At 38.5% G+C, this 20,702-nt stretch overlaps 1 protein-coding gene across 1 annotated transcript in view; it reads left to right on the plus strand.

The window, feature by feature from the left end:
- Positions 1 to 20,702, plus strand: part of LOC140230212 (protein Aster-B-like) — a 97,542-nt gene that overhangs the window by 57,415 nt on the left and 19,425 nt on the right. Inside the window, exons 5-6 of the mRNA XM_072310392.1 lie at positions 11,205 to 11,289; positions 20,517 to 20,620. Coding sequence (XP_072166493.1) covers positions 11,205 to 11,289; positions 20,517 to 20,620 — 189 coding nt within the window. The remainder of the gene's footprint in view (positions 1 to 11,204; positions 11,290 to 20,516; positions 20,621 to 20,702) is intronic.

Genomic DNA, 20,702 nt, shown 5'->3' on the forward strand with positions numbered 1-20,702 from the left:
ATTTAACAAGACAGTAATTTAGTGAGACATTAATTGTTCCTTCACAATAACACTCAAATGTGGAAAGAATGCAATTTGTCATTGCTGTCTTTAATGTTCACGTGCTCAGTCAAGCATGACATTTGTCGACACAATTATGTGTAGGTATCAATGGAAAGAGGAAGAGTTCCCCTTTTTTCATTACCACCTCAATAGCAGATAATTATGAAATAGCCCTCCAAAGTTGGATTAATACCTCTTTTTTAATACGAACTGTGCAATATCCAAAACGGTTTGGATACTTGAATGGTCTGGATTAATTTCAATATCAGACTCGACTTGAAAATAATTGAGCACAGTATCAGTACTTCAAGGAACTGGGAAAAAATAAAAATCAAGTAAGACATGCACATAGACTAATTGTATACAGAGATGCTGTTCCAGTGAGATGCCACTCTTGTCTGAACCTGACACGTCAAATGGTATACCCAGGGACGAAAACAAACATGTCCGTGAGATAAACTGAGCTTTAGATGAGGTACAGTGTATGTGTGTTCTCGACTTACATTAGGCTCTGCATGGGGGCCCCTTTTAAGTCCACCATTGAAAAGAAAAGAAAAAAAAATACCTGGAGTATTTGACTAATGATTTAATTATCTCCTCGGAGGCAGATATCGCGGTGAGCTATTTAGGGGTTTCTGTCACCAGTGGTATCACCTGGAACTCTGCGCTGCCGGTTCCCCGCCCTGTCCAAAGCCCGAGAGGGATTTGATAGATAGTTACTGCCACCTTGACAGGGCGGATGTCAGTCAGTTTGTCTGTCTGGTATCGAGTTGGATGTATGTCATGCCGAATATCTCTGTAACTGGAAAGGATTAAATGCTTTACAGCAGCTCATAGTGCAAGGACGGGAAGAAATCGTAGCTTTAGGCCACTGCTAGCATTGTTTCGTGCAATCTCCTCGTTTTTATCCGCCACGCTCTGACAATCTCGAACAACAAGGAGCGTTCATGCAAAGCGACACTGCACCAAGATTTCCACATTTCTGATCCCTCTGTTACCAGAGTTGAGTGCCTCTAGGAATATTCAGAGCAGTAAACAACTGCACAAAGTCAGTATACCCTACTCTGTTGCTCCTTTGGAAAGAGTGGATTTAATTTGTGAATGACAATATGGCAGAGGGGAGTTCAAGAAGGAGTTCAAAAAGTCGAGGCAGCGACAGTAAAGAGGTAAGATTTTGTCGCCAGGCTTTGTGAAAATGAATAAAATCTGTGAATTTATAGTGTTCAGCTTACTTGAGTGCAATGTCTCATGCACTTTGGTTGTCCCAACAGAAGAAGAAGAAAAAATATCCTCATTGCACTGATATCCCTGTGCTTTGGATAATATTCCATACAATGTATTGACTACAGTCCTGTAAAAAGCCCTTGTTCTTTGGGTCCTTCAATATCTCAGATTTATTAATGAATTAATGTGTTTCGTTCAAATGTTGTGCAATAGAAGACAGTCTTCTCATGCTTTGTCTTTTGATTTTTGGTTTTCCCCAAGTTTAACCGAAAGGCGCGAGTTCAGAAACATTTGACGATAAAAGATTCCTGGTATTGACACACAGTGTGGCTTGACTCTCAATCAAACAATTCCTCCTCTAACAATATTCTTAGTTTCCTTGCCTTGCTTCGGAGTCAGCTGTCAAACCAGATTATTTCAAACTTGTTTCATTATTTACATGTACTTGTCTGCTTACCGCTCTCATACAGCAGGCTCCCTTTCAATTTCCCCATGTGATGTAGGGCCTATATTTGATCAAATTGTCACAAAAGACCACATTTTATAGAGAGATATTTTACAGTCTGTAAAAGCTATGATAATCTAATATGTCATATCTCACTGCAATTCCTTCCTGGTGCTATGATAACTACAGTAATATAATTTTGTTAAAGTTTGTTGAAATTTCTCTTTTAGGTGGCTCTTATTTCATTCCACATTGTTAAAACAGCAGAAATAGATTTTATCAGTTTTCTAGGAAGTGTTATTTTTTGTGGTTATCTTTAAAGGCATAATTTACCATTTGCAGATGAAGCAAAAACCCAACATTAGTGCTTTAAAATAGATCTAAAATGTGAGTTAGGGATAGAAACAACCACTGTAAAAATTTGAATCCGTATAATCGATGTTAAGTATTGTTAAGTACACAGAATGTGAACAACTTGTTATAATAAGAATGCTTCCAGACTAAACCGTATACAGTTATGGTTTATTGAGAAGCATGCCGATATCTGCCCATATTTTAGGCTTTATTGCAAAAATTTTATATGGTAGGATGTTTTGCGATACAACAGAACTACACATATGCATCAAATGTGATATCTTGAACATTTTTGAAATCACTGCTCCCAAAGGTAAACTGGACCTTTAAGGAGTAATGTTACGTTCGAGTCACACTGTGTTTATACGGAGTACTGTTACATTACAGCCACACTGAATGTTTAGATGAGTTTATGCTACCAACTTATGGTCAACTTGATCACAATCTTGAGAAATAGCATCATACTGTTGGTAGTAGCAGGGTTAAATCGGTGTTTAATATTTCTCTAACATGAGCTAGCCATGTGTCCAAGTTTGCATAGCTTGACCCTCCGCTCTCTCCCTCATGGCGGTCATTGATCTTTAGACTGGGTTTACTCAAAAGCGAGGAATATTTACACTTACAGATAGCCTCCATTAGCCTGCATATCTCAAGGACATGGAGGGCATATAAAGCTGTCATGCTATTTTTGGTCTCTGCCTTCTCCTGATAAAAAAGGGGAAGAAAATAGATTTGTCATCACACCCAAACTTAAAAAGAAAAAAAAAAAAGGAATGTTTTAAGATTTAAGAGAGTGGAAAATAAACAAACTGTAAATAATATTTTTGCTATATAGCATAGATATCGAAATTCTTGAATTTTACTGTTATTTGTTTTGTGTCACTATCCCTCTGTATTATTATTATTTTTTTTTTTTTTTTTTTGGGGGGGAGCTAATTTTATATGTCAAGTTAATTCCAAGATGACTTTACAATTGCCAGCTGCCTTACATTATCAAATCTTTACAACTTTGATCAGAACACACTGTTGTAAACTTGTGGTAAATTCAATTTTGATAGTCAATACATTGAAGTGTGGGCAAATCAGTGGAATGTATGTAATACCATTATTGTAAACCACAATTAAGTCGTTAAATCTACACTTATTGTGCATGTAGTTAAACCTCCCATCCCTATGCTCACAGCACATAGAAAATTGTGAAACAAAGGAAGTTTAGAATAATGATGCCAAAATGTCCAACTGGCCATTTAGATTAGATTGACCCCATCATGATTGGTCAGTCTTGTATCTAAATCATTCAAAGGGAATGTATGTTGTAGTTGGGGGCAGTATCCGAGAAGATCACATGACCAATTTTCTCCCCTGGACGGGACAGTGGTTTTCAGTGTTAGTGATGGTTGCCCTGGCACCGCGTGTCAGTGCGATAGCCTCGTCACTCATCCATCCAATGGCGCACCAGCATTAGTTTAATTCGGTCCTGCTGATAGAGTGCTAATGAGGTAATGAGGAGAGAAATGTATGTGTGTGTGTGTGTGCATGTTGGCTGTATGCAGGTGTGGGTGTGTGTTTGTGCTGCACTATGTTGTGTATGTGTGTTTGTGTGTGTGTGTGTGTGTATGTGTTTTGTTGTTGTTGTCGAGGGTTGTGTATCGACATCCTTGCCTCTGAACTTGTTGGTATGCAGCGAGAGTGGTTAGTCTATTCCCAGGATGTTAGGTTCCGATAACCTTCCTTGCAGGAAACGATCCTGAGTGCTGTGGCACAAGGCAGTACGTCAGTCAACAGAGTGACTCTCTAGTCTCTGCAGCTCTCGCAAATCTTTCCAGTCGGAGTGGAAAGTGGAAATTTGGATCAACCTCAGCCAGCTTTGCTCCTGGAGTACGAAAGCCTCTTGATGTAATTCTCCTGGATCTCTTCCTTGTCAGAAGGAATTCTTTAGCGGACTTGAAGGCTCAACGGCCAAAGCGAAAGGCTGCTACAGTCTGTGGTGAAACATCTCTTATGCAGTCTGTCGGATACTCTGATGTTTGGTATTTGTTTGGACCCATATATTGAGATTGATGTATAGTTCTTGGTCTCGTTCTCGCTACCATAAAAAAAAAAAATTGGAGTTGGATGGTGTCACCAGTGTTTGATAGCAGTGTTTAATACAAATGAAGAGAGGACAAAATTCTATTTCAACAAAAGAAGCCCCAAAGAAAACCTTGCGCTTGTGGGGAAGGAGATAGCTTCAAACTCACAGGATAACTGCAAATTTGATTGATTTATTTTTCTCCAACTGTTCTTCATGTGAAGGAGGATGCGCATTTCCATTTCTCTATTCATTGTTTCTTGTCATACTATATACATGTTGATACTGTAAAATCAGAAATATTTGTGTCCACAATTGAATCTCATGATAATATCTAGCTCATTATCTATTCATTGCATCAAACTGAATGGACTGTGCTTGTAATTTCATTGAGTGCAGCCATACACCATGTCCCAGCCATCAAATGTTGTATAATTCATGGACTCTTCTACAAACAAACAGCGACACAATTTTCAGGGAAAAGCTGTAAAATCAATTGGTTTTGGATCGAGGGGCCCTGATACATTCCAAGCTGTCCAATCTATTACCTACGTATACCTTGCTCTGTTATGCAAATACTGTTTTCATACACACAGACACACAAGGAAACTTTGATAGGGCCTATTATTAAATTCATGGTACAAGGTCGCAGCGCATCCTTTCCCAATTAATTTCCTTCTTGTTGTTGCCATTGCTATTTAGATATTTGTTTTGTCCACCCTGCAAGCTCTGGAGTTGACCGAGATATCGATTTGCCCTTGGAAGCATTTTTAAGCCAGCTTCCAACCTTTCACCTCCCCCCCCCCCCCCCCCATTTACTTGACAGATCAGCTGAGGAGAGAGAGAGGGGAAGAAAAAAAAAAAACAGAGTAAGGGAAGCATAATGTCGTCTCAGTCTTCCACAAAAACTTGATCTACTTTTCGGTGCTTCCCCATCACCATGGAACATAAATGTAAGTCAAATGCCCACTCAGGAGCTGCAGGGTCCATATTCTGTTGATGATGTGGAAAGTTTGTGGACAGAACAGCTGCCGGGAGGCAAAGTGACATTTTCTGGCAATCTCTTCCTTGGGTTTGGCGATATCATGGTTAAATCAGCCCTGTGTTGCATGGCACATTTTATTCAACAAAACTTTCCATGAAAGTTTTGGCAGTTTGGATGCGTTGAATCTATAATTGATGAACATTGGCACTGGCAGGTGAGTGATGGTCACGGACATTAGCTGACAGGATCACAAGAACCACGACTTTGACATCAAAGGGCAAAGAAATCTACATTGTAGATTCTCCTGACAGCGCTTTCCAGTAGTCTTTTGATGATACAAACTTTTGCAGTTCATTGTGGACGTAAAGGGTCTGGAATCCTATGTTAGCTGACAGAATCACAAGAACCACGACTTTGACGTCGAATAGCAAAGAAATCTACATTGTACATGTACCTTCTCCTGACAGCGCTTCTCAGTAGTCTTTGATGATATAAACTTTTGAAGTTTATAATTGCGGACGTAAAGGATCTGGAATCCTACGGCTTCCTCGGTCACAATTCGGAAGTTTGCCAAGAGATCTCCGTGATTGTTCACGAGGATGACATTATAGCGAAGCGTAATTCACTTGTGATGCATTATACGGCCATGGTCAAAGCACTTGCTAAAATGTCTGAAGATCTGGAAAGTCACCGTAGGCAGGTAAAGAATAGAGAGATGGACATCTTTGTTGGTCAGTAGGTTTATTGCCACTTGGTCTATGATGGTCTACTTCCCAATTCTTCTAACACCACTACGGCTAAACTCATTTTATCAATCATCATCATATCAATTTCATCTAATGCCCATTTAGTCTAATCCTCACTCAGTCTAATGCCCAGTTTGGCTTGTTATCATTTCGTCTAATGACCAGATGCATTAATTGCAATTTTGTCTCCTTAATTTTTTCCCCATTTTGTCTAATAAGCTGTGGGTATTAGATGAAATGGGCATAGCCCATCTAGAAGTAGACCAAATGGTAATGAGACTATAAAGTTTCAATGAGACTATAATGGTCATTAGACGAACTGGTTGTAGACAAAACAGGATTAGACCATGTGGGTTGAGACCAAATGGCTATTAGACGAAGTGGGAGTAGACCAGGTGACAGATCACTGGTCGGTAGGGGCTGGAAAAGATGAGATGTCACAATGTGTAAACTATTTGATCATAACTTATCAAGTCCTAAACACCACATTATGATGATTTAGTGCTCTATCTTTTTATGATAGGGAACAGGCCACCAGAGAAAGTTAATGTCGAGCCCTGCACATGAAGTTTATTTTTATCTTTCAACTTTGCAAGTTTTTGTTACATTCTTGCTGGGGTGTTTTTTTTTTCCAGATATGATTCATTTTTAAACCAGTTCTGTTTATCCCTCTCCAATACAAGATATTCTTTAAGATTCAGTAGTGCCTATTTATTGACAAAATACTGATTTCTGCAGTTAGCTTTTCCCAGGATATAATGGGTTAATTGGCCAATAAATGCCAGTTTGGACTTGTCAAATGGTGCATGTACATTTTGTTGTATGGCTGCAGAACTGTGTTAATAGTGATATACATGTACATGTTTTTATTAACCAATTCATGACTATTATATTTACTATTTATACCAATCATCATACAATGTATGTCATCACGTATATGTACCTTTAATAGGTACAGTTTTAATACAGTTGTATGTCATTTAAGAATGCTTTGGTGGAAACAAACAAACAAACAAACAAAAGTCTATATCCGGTATTAAGATTCAAAGGCTGAAACATGAAGTAATTTATTACCATTTTAACAGGCAAATTATCAAGCAAACAGGAAAGTGATCGCACTGTATTTGCTGGAGAAATTTAGGATTTCATTGTTTACAACACATTGCACCTCCAGTGCTGTATCTGTGCCACAGAGCATGATATGATATTCTGTATTAAGCATATCAATCTATGATCTTGAGCCTCAGTACATTTTTCGAATCATGAAGATGGTGTACCTCAAGCTTGCAGGAATACTCACAAATTTTAGGCGGAAGACCTGAAATTAAAAGATATCAAGCTACACCGTATGTGGCCAATCTTGGCCAACAATGTTCAATTTGTCCTACAGCCACGCTTGGTTACAAGCACCCAAGGGTGATCGTGTGACAATTTGCCTTCTGTTAACAGTTGCCTGTTTCATACACGTACATGTACAGATGAGTTCTTCATCCCACAAAACTTTGTCTCCAAAGTTACCTAAAGTCATTGACCACTATTGACAGGTGACCACTGTAGGGAGGTGAAACACTTGATACACAAATTTAAAAGTAATCATCTCCCATCTGTTTTCACTCCTCTTGTTCTCCATTTTCATTTAACCCATCCACGTCTCATCCCACAAAAAACGTGGGAAGCATTATTTATGACCAAAAGAGGGCGTCCTCAGACCTCAGGCTTGGCCAGGAGCTGTAGAATAATTTTAGCCAATCACAGAGATCCTTACTGGGACTCAGAAAAATAATTTATGCAAAGAAACCTATTTTAGAATGTCTCTTATTGGCCAAAACACCTGCCAGGGGTTCGAGCCTGCTGAGAAACTAATCAATATTCATGTTTACAGCGCGCATGTATCTTTGTTGCCCCAGCAACTGCAGTGATTCCTTACGCGCGGTATCGGTGATATCGATCTCCTCATAGAGTGCTTGACGATACACGAGCTCTTGATCCTTGTGTGTACGGCGCGACGGTGTGTACGTACGTACGTGTGTGTGTGTTGAATTCCATTTACGTTAGTGAGTGTGGGTAACTTCTCAAGGTTTCCCGTCCATTTCTCTCTCTTTTCTCTCTTTTGCTTTCGTATCATTCTATATCTTTTATTCTCAGAGTACAATCGTACTTCTGAGAGTGTTTTGTTCATTTTTCTCAGTAACTATCTCGTTTGCAACAATTTAGAGGTGAGTTTTTGTCCTAGTGTTTGTTGAGTTTTTGGATTGAACACGATGTAGCTTATCTACGTGTGTGAGAGAACATCGTAGTTTGTGTGGTACCCACTCGTTTGTTTCCGTGTAAGCATTTTACCGTAAAGTGTCTTCATCGTTCGTCTTCCAAGCATCGTGTTTTCACCCTAGTTTTCCTCATCGTAGTTTTTTACCTCGATTTTTTTTTGCGGTGCAAGATGTTCTGTGTATTTTTTCTACGGTAAAATGCCATCGTTGATGATCTTCGTGTATTCATTACTAGTTTTTCACCTCCGTTTCATTTTTATGTCTAACGTAGCGTAGTTACAACTATGTTTAGAGCTAGTTAGCTAGGTCTGCGATGTCTGTATCGTTTGCTGATGTGTTTTGTGAGCTGAGAGTGACTATGATGGGAGTGATATTCACGGTTTTGCTGTGGTGAAGGTGATGGAAAGATGCAATTTATTTCGTGTAACCATGCATGACGTTGATGATGGCGAGTAAAACTACGACACGAGTAGCCTAGCCTAGGCCAATGACGAGAGCGACACTGAAGTCAAGAAACGGGGCTGATGCTCGCTGGTGCACGGGAGTGGTCTAGAGACCTGCATTATTTATAATTTTTTCCTTTTTCTTATCCACTCGGGTATCTAGTGCTACAAACCCAAAATTCGTGTCTCTGAAGAAACTCAACCAAAAGCTTGACAAGTTTGCATCAGGTCTATTCTGTAGTAAATATTAGATCTAGATTCTAGGCCTAAATGGCGATGCTAATTTAGTGTTCATTTAGAACTCGACGAAATCCATTTTCTTTGCTCATTTTTCAACTGATAAATTATTTAGAACTGTACTAAAATTCTGATGTACTGCATTCACCATTGTAATAAAGAACCTGCTGATCAGGTGTTTTATTCTATCCTTTTCATTTCCTCCCTATCCTTTTGGTTTCCTTCCTGTCACTTTCTTCATTGACCCTGGATGGAAAAAAAAATCCCATCTTGCCATGTAAAGACAGAACACATACCATCATGAAATATCATGACATTGAAATAATAATGAAAAATATATAAGTGATCAAAATACTTGTTTGTGAAAATAAATAACAAATGAAAGGTGATTTCTTATGGAGCAGTTCTTTCAAATGTCAAACAGCTTCGATAATGAAGCAAGTGAAATCTGAAAACTATCCTGGCAACAAGTTGATATTGATAGGAAATTCTAACGAAAACTGTCACACCGTTTGATGTTTGAATTTGTCTTTTTTTATTGGATGAGGTTATAAAACTATAAATGCCACCGATAAAATAACAATCCTCTCAATTTGAACAAGAGCAGTAGGGTGGTACACTGGTACGACTCCGTAAACAACTGATTATATATGCATCGTATCCATGGGCAACTGCGGGATAACTGCAAGAAGGCGCAAGAAATTAGACTTGAGTCAAGAACGATTATTTATTATTATTTTTTTATTCAAACTATTAATTTTTTTCTTGGACTGAAAAAAGGCCAGAATATTTCATATTACGCTTCTAAAATATATATGAATACTGAAGTCTTTTTATCGTGATTTTATGAAGAATTAGAATTATTTTTAAAAATATAAATACTAGAAGGGCTGAACAAGGAAGTCTAATTTCACCCCAAGAATTTGCAGCACACCGCATCTCGGGTGCATTCCTAGCGTTCTTGCCGCACTCTCACCTAGCTAGCTGCCATGTGCGATGTGCCAGCTAGTCACAGTGCATGTTCACCGCGCACAGTACACACGTTGTAGCCAGTTCACCGATCTCATTCCTGATCTCGTGCGTGTAGAAAATTCTCTCAAAACTAAGCCAGACATGATTTTGGAACATACATTACAGTGTCAAGACCTTTTCAGTGGACTTTGAATTCGCTATTTGTCTGTTTTAGCTCTTGAATGTACGACTTCGAACGTCCGATTTGTTTTTTTACCATACCACGTGGAGCTAGCTGCGTGTTTTTTCAGCCCCATGCTTCTCCACATACGTCATCACATACATGCACACAAGCCATCGCGATCGAAGTTTGAGCGATAGCGATAACATGTGCGGAGCAGACATGCGGATTTCAGCACAGGGTAAATGAGTAGTTGAACGTATCATGATTGTAAAATAAATCTTTTTCTATGTCTCTGCAAATTTGAATTAGGTTATCTCAGCGTATAGATAGATTATGATACATTACAAAATAGATTAGCCATAGCAAGAACTTGCTTACATGAGCGTTATTAGATAACGTTGCAAAATAGAAACCCCGTCATTGAATGGAATGTTCCAGAGCTATCTCTGGGGGCTCGAGGACACTATGGACACGTCTATTCGCAAGTGGGTAAGATGTGATTACAGATGGCTTGAAATGAAGAGGATTTATGAATGAAATACACAGAAACAATATTTTTTTCATAATTCCTGCACAGTTTATTATTTCTTTTCATAAAATTCACATAAACTAGTGCTGCATTGAGTCAAGTAAGTGCATATTAGCATGAGTGTACACGCATCATCCCTCCTGCCTAGTGGGAATGACACAGGCAGTTTTTCAATGACGTATGAATGCTCTTCGCGTGTAGATCGCGCCGTAGGGAAGATCGCGCCCAAGTTCATGGCCAACTTACTAGGCAGGCACGATTTTACAGATTACACAGAGGCCCGTACGTGGATGGGTTAAAGGGATCATACATTTTTGGTTGAGACCTAATTTCAGGTTTCTAAAAAATTTTGTGAGATAATAAGAAACCTCTTTATGAAAGAGCATGTACATTGTAATTCTATGAGGAATTTAACATTTATTTGATGAAAAATGGTTTTGAAATGGCTGAAGTATCCAAAAAAAGAGCGATTCTAATAAAGTGTGGGACCCACACTTTATTACAACTGCTTTGTTTTATTTTGTTTTTGGATGTTTCAGTCATTCCAAACCGATTTTCATCAAATAAACTTTGAATTATTCTTTGGAATGCTCTGTACTATCAAGTGTTTTCTTGGTATCTCGCAAAAAGTTAGAAGCCCAATTCTCACCTCCACCAATACTGTACTATCCCTTTAACAGTCATTGTAATTATGTTTTCTTCTTCCTCTGTGTCATACCTTTACAGGTGCTAGCCTCCACATACAAGTCAAAGTGTGAGGAGTTCCGCAAACTTTTCAAGACCATCCCTAGCAATGAGCGTCTTCTTATGGGTAAGTAGTAAAACAATCTCTTGTCCGTGAGCCTTTGCTTTTAATAAATGGACAGTAGTAGGGATTCAGTTCAAATCATCCACATTTATTTTCCACACCATTGTGCCTGGTATTAAAGCCTTGATGAAAAGATGAGTTCGATTGTAGGATTAGGAAAATAGGAAATGTGAATTTGGCGTTTCACCTTCTCTGTACTGTGTGAACACAGGAATTAGTGACAATAGGATAGAATTGTCAAATTTATCCATTTTGTTTTGTTTTTTTCATTCAGCATGAAATAAAAGAGAGCATGGCATAGTAATAAACAGATTTAAGCATGGAAATGCTCATTTTAACACACCTGCCAAGTGAAAGCACTTCACACATATTTAAATTCTACCAGCACAAGTGACACCATCCGGTATACTGAAAATGATTTATGTCACTTTATAGTGCTTTCTCACACACACAGAGTATTCATACAATGTATGGCAGACCTCCCAACCTTTCTGACTTTGGAGGAAAGAAATCTGAATTTTGACCTTTCCCAGGTCTTGTTTCAGCTGGAGTTTCCTAGTTTTCATGGTAAATTTACTTCACACTCATATGTTAACTGCTCTTTCATTCCTACTTTTGAGCCACATCATCCCTATTTTGTAGTCAGAAAGGTTCGGAGGTCTGCAATGTGTATGCCACGCTGTCCTATACCTGTGTGCCACGTAGTGGCACACAGGTATAGGACAGTGTGGTGTGTGGCTGTATTATTCCTACTACTCAATTTCACAGATGGAATTGCTAAAAGTATGCTATCTTTAATAGTAGATAGGCTTTTGCTTCACTCTTGCATTTCTCCTTTCATTGTGAAGAAGAATTAGGACTAAAATTTGTGAGTATTCTTCACCCAGCTCCCCTCTCTTACAGGGGAGATTGATATTTCCAAGACAGTATTGTACAGTACCCAGACTGGTAATCACCTTGTAAGTTATCAACTTGTAATCAAGAGCTGGTGTGATATGAATAGTGTTGAAATGATGTGGTAGATTACCTTTAGTTTCGTCTGTTACACAGTTATTTTCTATCTCCAGATATGCACCCTGCCTTTAAATAACAGGGCAAGCACATTTTCACAAAATATATTGCAATTTGTTTTTACTAGATGAAATTAAAAATAAAAAAGATAAAAATAGAAATAAAGACCACCCCTTCTCTCATGACATACATGCGTATCGTCTCTTAAAAAGAGGGATGCAGTCTTATGGAGAGTTCTCAGCTTCTCCAGCTTTATCTGTACAAGCCATTGTTATCTTATTCCTCATACCAGTCGTACCAAAGTTCAAGTGGCGAGTGTACCAAGGCGATAGAGGAATCAGTTTTTCCCCCAGGGTGATAGATGGAGCGACATGTGAGACCATGATAGCACGAAACCATGAAACATTATCACCAATATTGTGTATGTTCAGCACAGTCATCTGCTGAAGGTCAATAGAGGCTTAATATTGAAGGGCCGATAGAATGTGAAGGGCGGTAGAATGTCAAGGACTGTAATATGCAACAAAATTAGCTGTCATATCTTCTCAACATCACTGAAACAAGTTCAGCAGGGATACAATGTACACATATGAATGATGGCTTTTGAGGGAAGTAACTACACAGCTATTTTGATATTAAAAGGAAACTGTCAAAGAGCAGTACACGTTTTCAACATACATTGTACATGCATGTACAAAGAAAATAAATGCCTGATCAGTTTGGAATTTCAAAAGTGCTTGATCTTGGGGGGGGGGGGGGAAGAAACATTACCACTTGAATAATCTTTGCAATTTCTTCTCATTGGCCCGAAGTTGCGTTCAAACTTGATTGATTTTTTTAATTTTTTTTTTTTTTGATGTGATCACAATGCTTGTATTGCATTTTCCAAATACAGTGAAGCGTTCTGTCAGCAGTAAACTATGTTGAAAGATATGTCATAGCAATATAGTGGATCAGTTCCTATTAAAGGTTCTGTTTACCTTTGGGAACAGTGATTTAAAAAATGTTCAAGAGAGGGTGTAGGTCTGTTGTACCACAAAACATCCTGTCATATAAAATTTCCGCAATAAAGCCTAAAATATATTAAGGAGATACACAACAATGTGGAAATTTTTCTCAATAAACCGTAACTGTAGACATTTCTAGTCTGGAAACATCTTTATTATAAATATTATTCACATTTTGTATATTTCACAATACTTAAAGGGATGGTACAGTATTGGTGGAGATGATAATTGGGCTTTTAACTTTTTGTGAGATACCAAGAAAACACATGATAGTACAGAACATACCTTTTTAAGAGGAATTCAAAGTTTATTTGATGAAAATCGGGTTTGGAATGACTGAAAGATCCAAAAACAAAGGAAACCAAAGCGGTCGTAATAAAGTGTGGGACCCACACTTTATTAGAATCGCTCCTTTTTGGATATCTCAGCCATTTCAAAACAAATTTTCACCAAATAGACGTTGAATTCCTTATAGAATTACATGCTCTTTCATATTTCATAAGAGGTTTCTCATTATCTCACCAAAAATGATAGAAACCTGAAATTAGGTCTCAACCGAAACTATACAGTCCCTTTAACATCGTTTTTACTGGTTCAAATTTTCACAGTGGCTGTTTCTATCCCTAACTCACATTTTAGAACTATTTCAAAGCACTAATGATGAGTTTTTTTATGCCTCCGCCACGAAGTGGTGCCGGAGGCATTATGTTTTCGGGTTGTCCGTCCGTCCGTCCGTCCGTCCGTCCTTCCGTCCGTCCGTCCGTCCGTCCGTCCTTCCGTCCGTCCGTCCGTCCGTCCGTCCTTCCGTCCGTCCGTAATGAATTTTGTGGACAAGGTAACTATCAAAACCCGTTGAGGTATCCTAATGAAACTTGGCATGTATGTGTATTAGGGGGTGAAGTTGTGCCTATCAACTTTTGGGTGCACATGCTCAAGGTCAAAGGTCAAAAGGTCAAGGTCAAATACATAAAATTTCACTATTTCCACCATATCTATTGAATGCCTGAAGATATTTTCTTGAAACTTAGTGTATACATGTATTACCCAATTAAGATTCTCTGGTGAAAGTTTGGGTCATGAGGTCAAAGGTCAAAGGTCAAAAGGTCATGGTCAAATACATAAAATTTCACTATTTCCACCATATCTATTGAATGCCTGAAGATATTTTCTTGAAACGTAGTGTATACATGTATTACCCAGTTAAGATTCTCTGGTGAAAGTTTGGGTCATGAGGTCAAAGGTCAAAGGTCAAAAGGTCAAGTAAAAATATTAAAACTTTTTTTTTTCCTCCATACCTTGGAAAATTGTTCAAGGTATCTTCATGGAACATAGTATATACATATACTGACTGGAAGTGATTATCTAGAGAATGTAGGGTTCATGGGGTCAAAGGTCAGGGGTCAAAGGTCAAGTGCAACACTTCAAAATTTTACTATTTCCCTCCTATCATGCAATGCCAGCAGGGTTATTTTTTTTTACACTTGGTGTATGCATACATGTGTATCCTAATAGAAATTCTCTGGAAAGTTTTTTTTTTTCTTCTTTTTTTGCCTCAAAGGTCAAAAGGTCAAAGATCAAGTGAAAGTGCTGAACTAACTTTTTCCTCCATATCTCGGAAGTGGCTCAAGTTATCTTGAAACTTAGTACATATTATGCATGTTCTACCTGAAAGTGATTATCTTATGAATTTTAGGGTCAAGGGCCAGATGAAAATGGTAACAATTTACTATTCAATTCAGAAATTGCACTTTTTCTCCACACCTGTACCTTGAAAATTACTCAATGCCTAAATGTATGAATGGGTCAAAGTCGAGTTAAAGTCCTTAAATCCCTAGATACATGCTCTCCTATTCATCCAATTAAACCTAGGTCAAGGAAGGTGAACATTCAACACATTTGTGACAAACTTGTCATTTCAGTATTTTGCCAATTTTGTGAAAATGTAATCACACATTGTCCACATGTACTATCTAGACCTATTGGGAAAATCATGCATTATGGCGGAGGCATACCAGTCGCCAAAGCGACATTTCTAGTTTTTCATCTGCAAATGGTAAATTATGCCTGTAAAAGACCCTCCTAACTGCAGCCTGCTTGCCTGTCAGTGAATGAATATTATACAAATAATGACTGCTATGAGGGGCACAGTTAAGATTATGGGCCCAAGGTGATGTGAAAACCATAACTATGCCCGAAGCGAAGCTTAGGGCATGGTTATGGTTTTCACATCACCGAGGGCCTACATGATTTTTAACTGAGCCCCGAATATCAAGCAGTCATTATTTGTTTTATATACCGAAAATATAGATTCCGAAATATAGATACCGAAAATATAGATTCTAGTCTCTTTTACAGCACTCGTAATCAATGTTGATCGACAGCGCGGCGGTCGTATCATTGGTGCTACGTGCGTACTGAGTGATCATCATGTTTACAGTGTACGGGGTTGCATGCGTGCGCGAGTTCTGTGGGTTGCGACCACTGGTTGCGACTGTCTCCAAACGTAAACCAGGGCACAGTGACCGCTAGTCTCTTTTACAGCACGCTGATCGAATGCGCGGCGGTCGTATCATTGGTGCGTACATTTGAGCGATCTATGTGTACGGGGTCGCAACTGTCTCCAAACCTATCTACAGGGCACAGTTGAGTTACTGTGCCCCGGTGCCGGGCACAGTAAATCAAATATGGGGCACAGCTATTTTCATGATTCCCCTTTTAACCAATCAGATAAGAGGATTCTATATATGAGGTATATAAAAAGCAATGTGTGTCACTGGGTAAAGCTTATCTGTAACTGTCTAAAGCTCATCTGTAACTGTCTATTAAAAGCTCATCTGTAACTGTCTAAAGCTCATCTGTAACTGTCTAAAGCTCATCTGTAACTGTCTAAAGCTCATCTGTAACTGTCCACTCCAGTTTAGATTCTGTGGTTGTGTGTGTTGAGATCAGTGATAAAACTACACACAATTTGTTGAGGATTCTCAGTATTAGTTTAGCCATGCCAGCCTTCCCATTGCAGGAATCCCTATGATGCTACTGGGTCTTTAAAGGGGATGGCTAGTAACTGATCAGTGGGAATGCTGGAGGATGATTGTTCCAATCCTTGTGGAATTCATTTAAGAGTACATTATATATCTATTGTTGTGTGAAAATTATTTGCTTCAGAGTGGTCTCATATTCAAGTAATGTGCAGTTTAATGTTTCCAGGTTAGCGTGCCTGGTCAGTGACGGGGCATTAATCTGCACATTACTTGAATATGAGACCGTTCTGAAGCAAATAATTTTCACACAAGAGTAGATATATAATGTACTCTTAAATGAATCCCACGTGGATTGGAACAATCATCCCTCAGCATTCCCACTGATTCCCACTGATCGGTTACTAGCCATCCCCTTTAATCCTCAGAACTTAACCACAGGGATTTGATTTTCGCAGAAATGTCACATCAGTTTTCTCCCCTACGATTGTATTTACAACATATTAAATCTGAGTCCCAGATGAGCTATATAATGGCTTCCCACCCATGTTTCCATGAAAAACTGTGTGAGAAATTTGAAGCTTACAATTGAACTGGAATGAAATATCAGAATTCTGTGAAATCCAGAAAGGTTTAAAAGTAAATATATGGCAATCATTCGGTTGGTGGAAACAGCTAGAATTCTTTATCCAAAAAAAAAACAAAACAACAACAACACAACAACTAGAAGAGCACTCAGAGAGGGCGGACCTCCGCCAAGCAGCTCATCATTTCCACCCATACACAGGCATGCTTGAAATCACCCAATTCTGAATATAAAAGTCTTTTGTCTACATCATCAGCTTCCAGCTACATGGCTCCTCCTCTCGAGCAGACCATGCGCTTTTAATAGTGTGCGTATGCAAACCTCAAATGCATGTAATTGCGTGCAGCTTGAACCCTCCCCCCCCCCCCCAGTTCAATGACCCTATGTGCCAAAATATAGAAAATCCTTCAAAAATTCATAAAAATTCCTGGATTACTACAAAAATTTAGTCATCTGTTCCTTGTGTCATAATTGACTTTTCTTGTAAGTTCCATCCAAATCCATTCTCAACTTTTTGAGTAATTTTGCAAACAGACAAATAAACGGCAAAAAAAAAAATTAATAAATAAATAACTTCCATCCTTTGTGGAGGTAATTCAGACAAAAGAAAATTGAGTCAGGTTTCAGAGAAATATTAAAACCACAATTTTCATCCAAATCCGTTAACTACATTTTGAGTTAATTTGCATGCATACAAACAAACAAACAAACACCAACAAAAACATAAACCTCCTTCCGTGACGGAGGTGATAATACTATTATAGAGACTAAAGAAAATTGGGTCAGTTTCAGAGAAATATTATAACCACAATTTTCATGATAAAAGTGACTGTTGCACACCATATTCTCAATTCGTAATGAATTTTGAGGACTTTTCAATAAAATGTTGAAATTAATCATATCCTGATAGGCATGAGGATAAATTGCATGGGACTCACTGAGACTGATGACTGCACATAGAATGAAAAAGAAACAAAATCCAAGGATGGATTACTAATGGGGTTTAGCTGTGTCGAGATACTTTGCGCAATTCCAAGTCTATGTGGGTCCTTTTTTATGTTATAGATAGGAAGACGAGCAAATCATACATCTGGCGTGAGATATCTTAAATGATAGGTATTAGATCATTTCCTCTCCATAGGCTAAAATTAAATATTTCTTGCATTTCTCATACTTCTTAATTTCAGTGTCTAAGCTGTGATTATGAATACATCAGCAGACATGAAATCAATGACAGCATCAATTTTTTTTCTCTTTTTTTTTTTTTTGTTGTTGCCTTAAATGGGAATTCTAGACAATTTTCATGATTTCACATCATGTAGTATGTCTAGTGATAGTGCCATATAATAATAGATTTGTGAAATTATTGTGGTCGTTGAGCAGATAAACCAATATTGAGAAGCTGCTTTGTTGTCATCCTCATTCATTGTGGTTTGTTAAGAATTTTGAAAACATTAATTCTTATTCCTCATCACAATCACTATAAATTCTAAAACCCTGTACCCAGTGTAACCAATTTATATGTTAAAGTTTATAAATGCAAAAGTCTGATAATCATCCAGAGTTCTCCTTTAAATGATAGTGTGTGAAAAGGCTCTGTTCAAGTGGTATTTGTACAGGGATGGTGTGGCACTCATATCAGAATGGGCGAGGTACATTGTACATGTATCTCGGAGGAAATGGGCTCACAGTAATCTGCCGTAACAGCCCATTAAGCAAAGATAATCTCCCTTATCTTCAGGCAGCAAATAGATACTTTCTGCACTTGATGAGAGTCATTATGACAATATTTAACTCTTCTATCTTTCTCTCTGTGTCTCTGTCTGTCTATCTGTCTGTCTGTCTCTCTCTTTCTTTCTGTCCATCTTTTTATCTCTTTATTAATCTAAAGATATTCTATTAATTTCGTTTCCATTGTTTCCGTTCATGTTTAATTCATCGTGTTCGTGCCTTTTTTGTTCGGCATAATTTCTTTTCATGTGTCTTGACTCGTCTGCTAGCCAGCTGAAATCAGTAGTTCTTGACTGACACACACACACACACACACACAGAGAGAGAGAGAGAGCAGACAATAGTGAAGACTTCAAGGACTTCACAGTACTGTATAAGCTGTTATTTTCGCAAGGGTTTAATTTTTGGGAATCAGTGTTGGACCACAAATTTAACCATGCGAAAGTGTCACCATGTACTAGGTTAATAGTGCACTTTATACAACAGCGTGTGTCAACTCGCAGAAACAACATCTTGCGAAAATACCTGTATGGGAAAATATGAGCTTGTATACAGTATTTCTTATTGCCATTGCTAGAAAGGATTATAGTCTAAAATAAGTGGATCTCGCAGTATACACCAATGCAGATATGTGCTGAAATTTGTCAGACATTTTCTGAGATGTGCTGATAGAACTAAATTAACAGTGCTGTTGGGATTTAACCTTGCATCTCAAAGAAGTCAAATGTTCAGGAGAGTGAAAAAACATTGCAGCCAAGCAAAGCAAAATAACAAATGATATCGCCTTTTCTTTTACATGCCGTGGTGGCGTCTTTTTGGAGGTTTAGACAGTTTGGATTGGGACAGGACGTCAGTCAACAGTTACTGATTGTTTGACATTTAATTTTAAAAAAAGTAATTTTCACCAATATTTTAGATAGAAGGTCTTGTCACTCCTGCGACAGCATGCCATTTAGAACTCTTAATTACAGGAAAGTCCAAATTCCAGTTGACCAACCCAAAACTCAGTCTGTTCATTTTTGCACTGTCTGAAGGGTCAGAGTGGCTGAAATGAATTATAAGAATCTGTACTCCAAAGTCCATCTTGTCTCTGGGTCCGACTGTCAAATGCCATGTAGCAAAGTCCACCCGGCAAAATTGCAGGATAGTCTTGGTCAAGGGAATTTGTTATATAGGTGCCACCACTATAACAATGACTCACCAGTTTATTAATTGAATTACACTAGTATTGTCCATTGGTATACTACCCAATTGTTGTCATTACCTGCAGAAATTTAGTATCAAACACCAAATGATCCAGTGCCATGGGGTAAGGGAGAGTACCCCCCCCCCCCTCAAAACATATTGTTGAGTGTTGTTGGTTTGGGGTTTTTCCAATGACTTTGTAAGTCATAAAACTATTTTCTTTTCATTTAAAGGTGCATGGTCCCGGTGTTTTAATAGTCAAATGCGGACGCGGACGCACGGCGCAAGTTTCCTATAGAGACCTATGCTATCGACTCCTCTTTGGCCCACTTCTCTGAGTCCGAAGAAGTCCGATTCACTGTAGTCAGTGGTCTGATCACAGTTCGGCTCATGATTCGGCTGAGGGGGATGACAGCTTTAGCAAATTTCTTTTGTGATGTCATAATGTAATGTCATGTGATGTCATACTACAGACTGCGCAATGCGCAGAGAAGACAACGGAGGCAACATTACTTAGCAACACCTACTCTTGATGACAGCTCAACTTCAGTAATCTTCGTATCAATGCTAACGGTGATCGGCAGTATCATCAACAGCGCCCTCTACACTACCGGGACTATGCACCTTTAAATGTGTGGAATATTGGAAATGTGCCTTCTATGAATATTTGGCATGATGGGATGTAGAAATGATCTCTAATTTGTCTCATTTATTTTCCTCTTCCCTGTCCAGATTACTCCTGCGCGCTCCAGAAGGATATCCTCGTCCATGGCAGGATGTTTATCACTGAGGGATGGCTGTGTTTCTATGCCAACATCTTCAAATGGGAAACCATGGTAACGCATCATTTACATTTCATTTGTTGGCTTGCTCGTGTTTATTTCTCTCCTTGCTCTTCATCTCAAATGTACTAAGTAT

This window comes from Diadema setosum, chromosome 6, assembly GCF_964275005.1.
Source record: "Diadema setosum chromosome 6, eeDiaSeto1, whole genome shotgun sequence".
Classification (NCBI taxonomy): domain Eukaryota; kingdom Metazoa; phylum Echinodermata; class Echinoidea; order Diadematoida; family Diadematidae; genus Diadema; species Diadema setosum.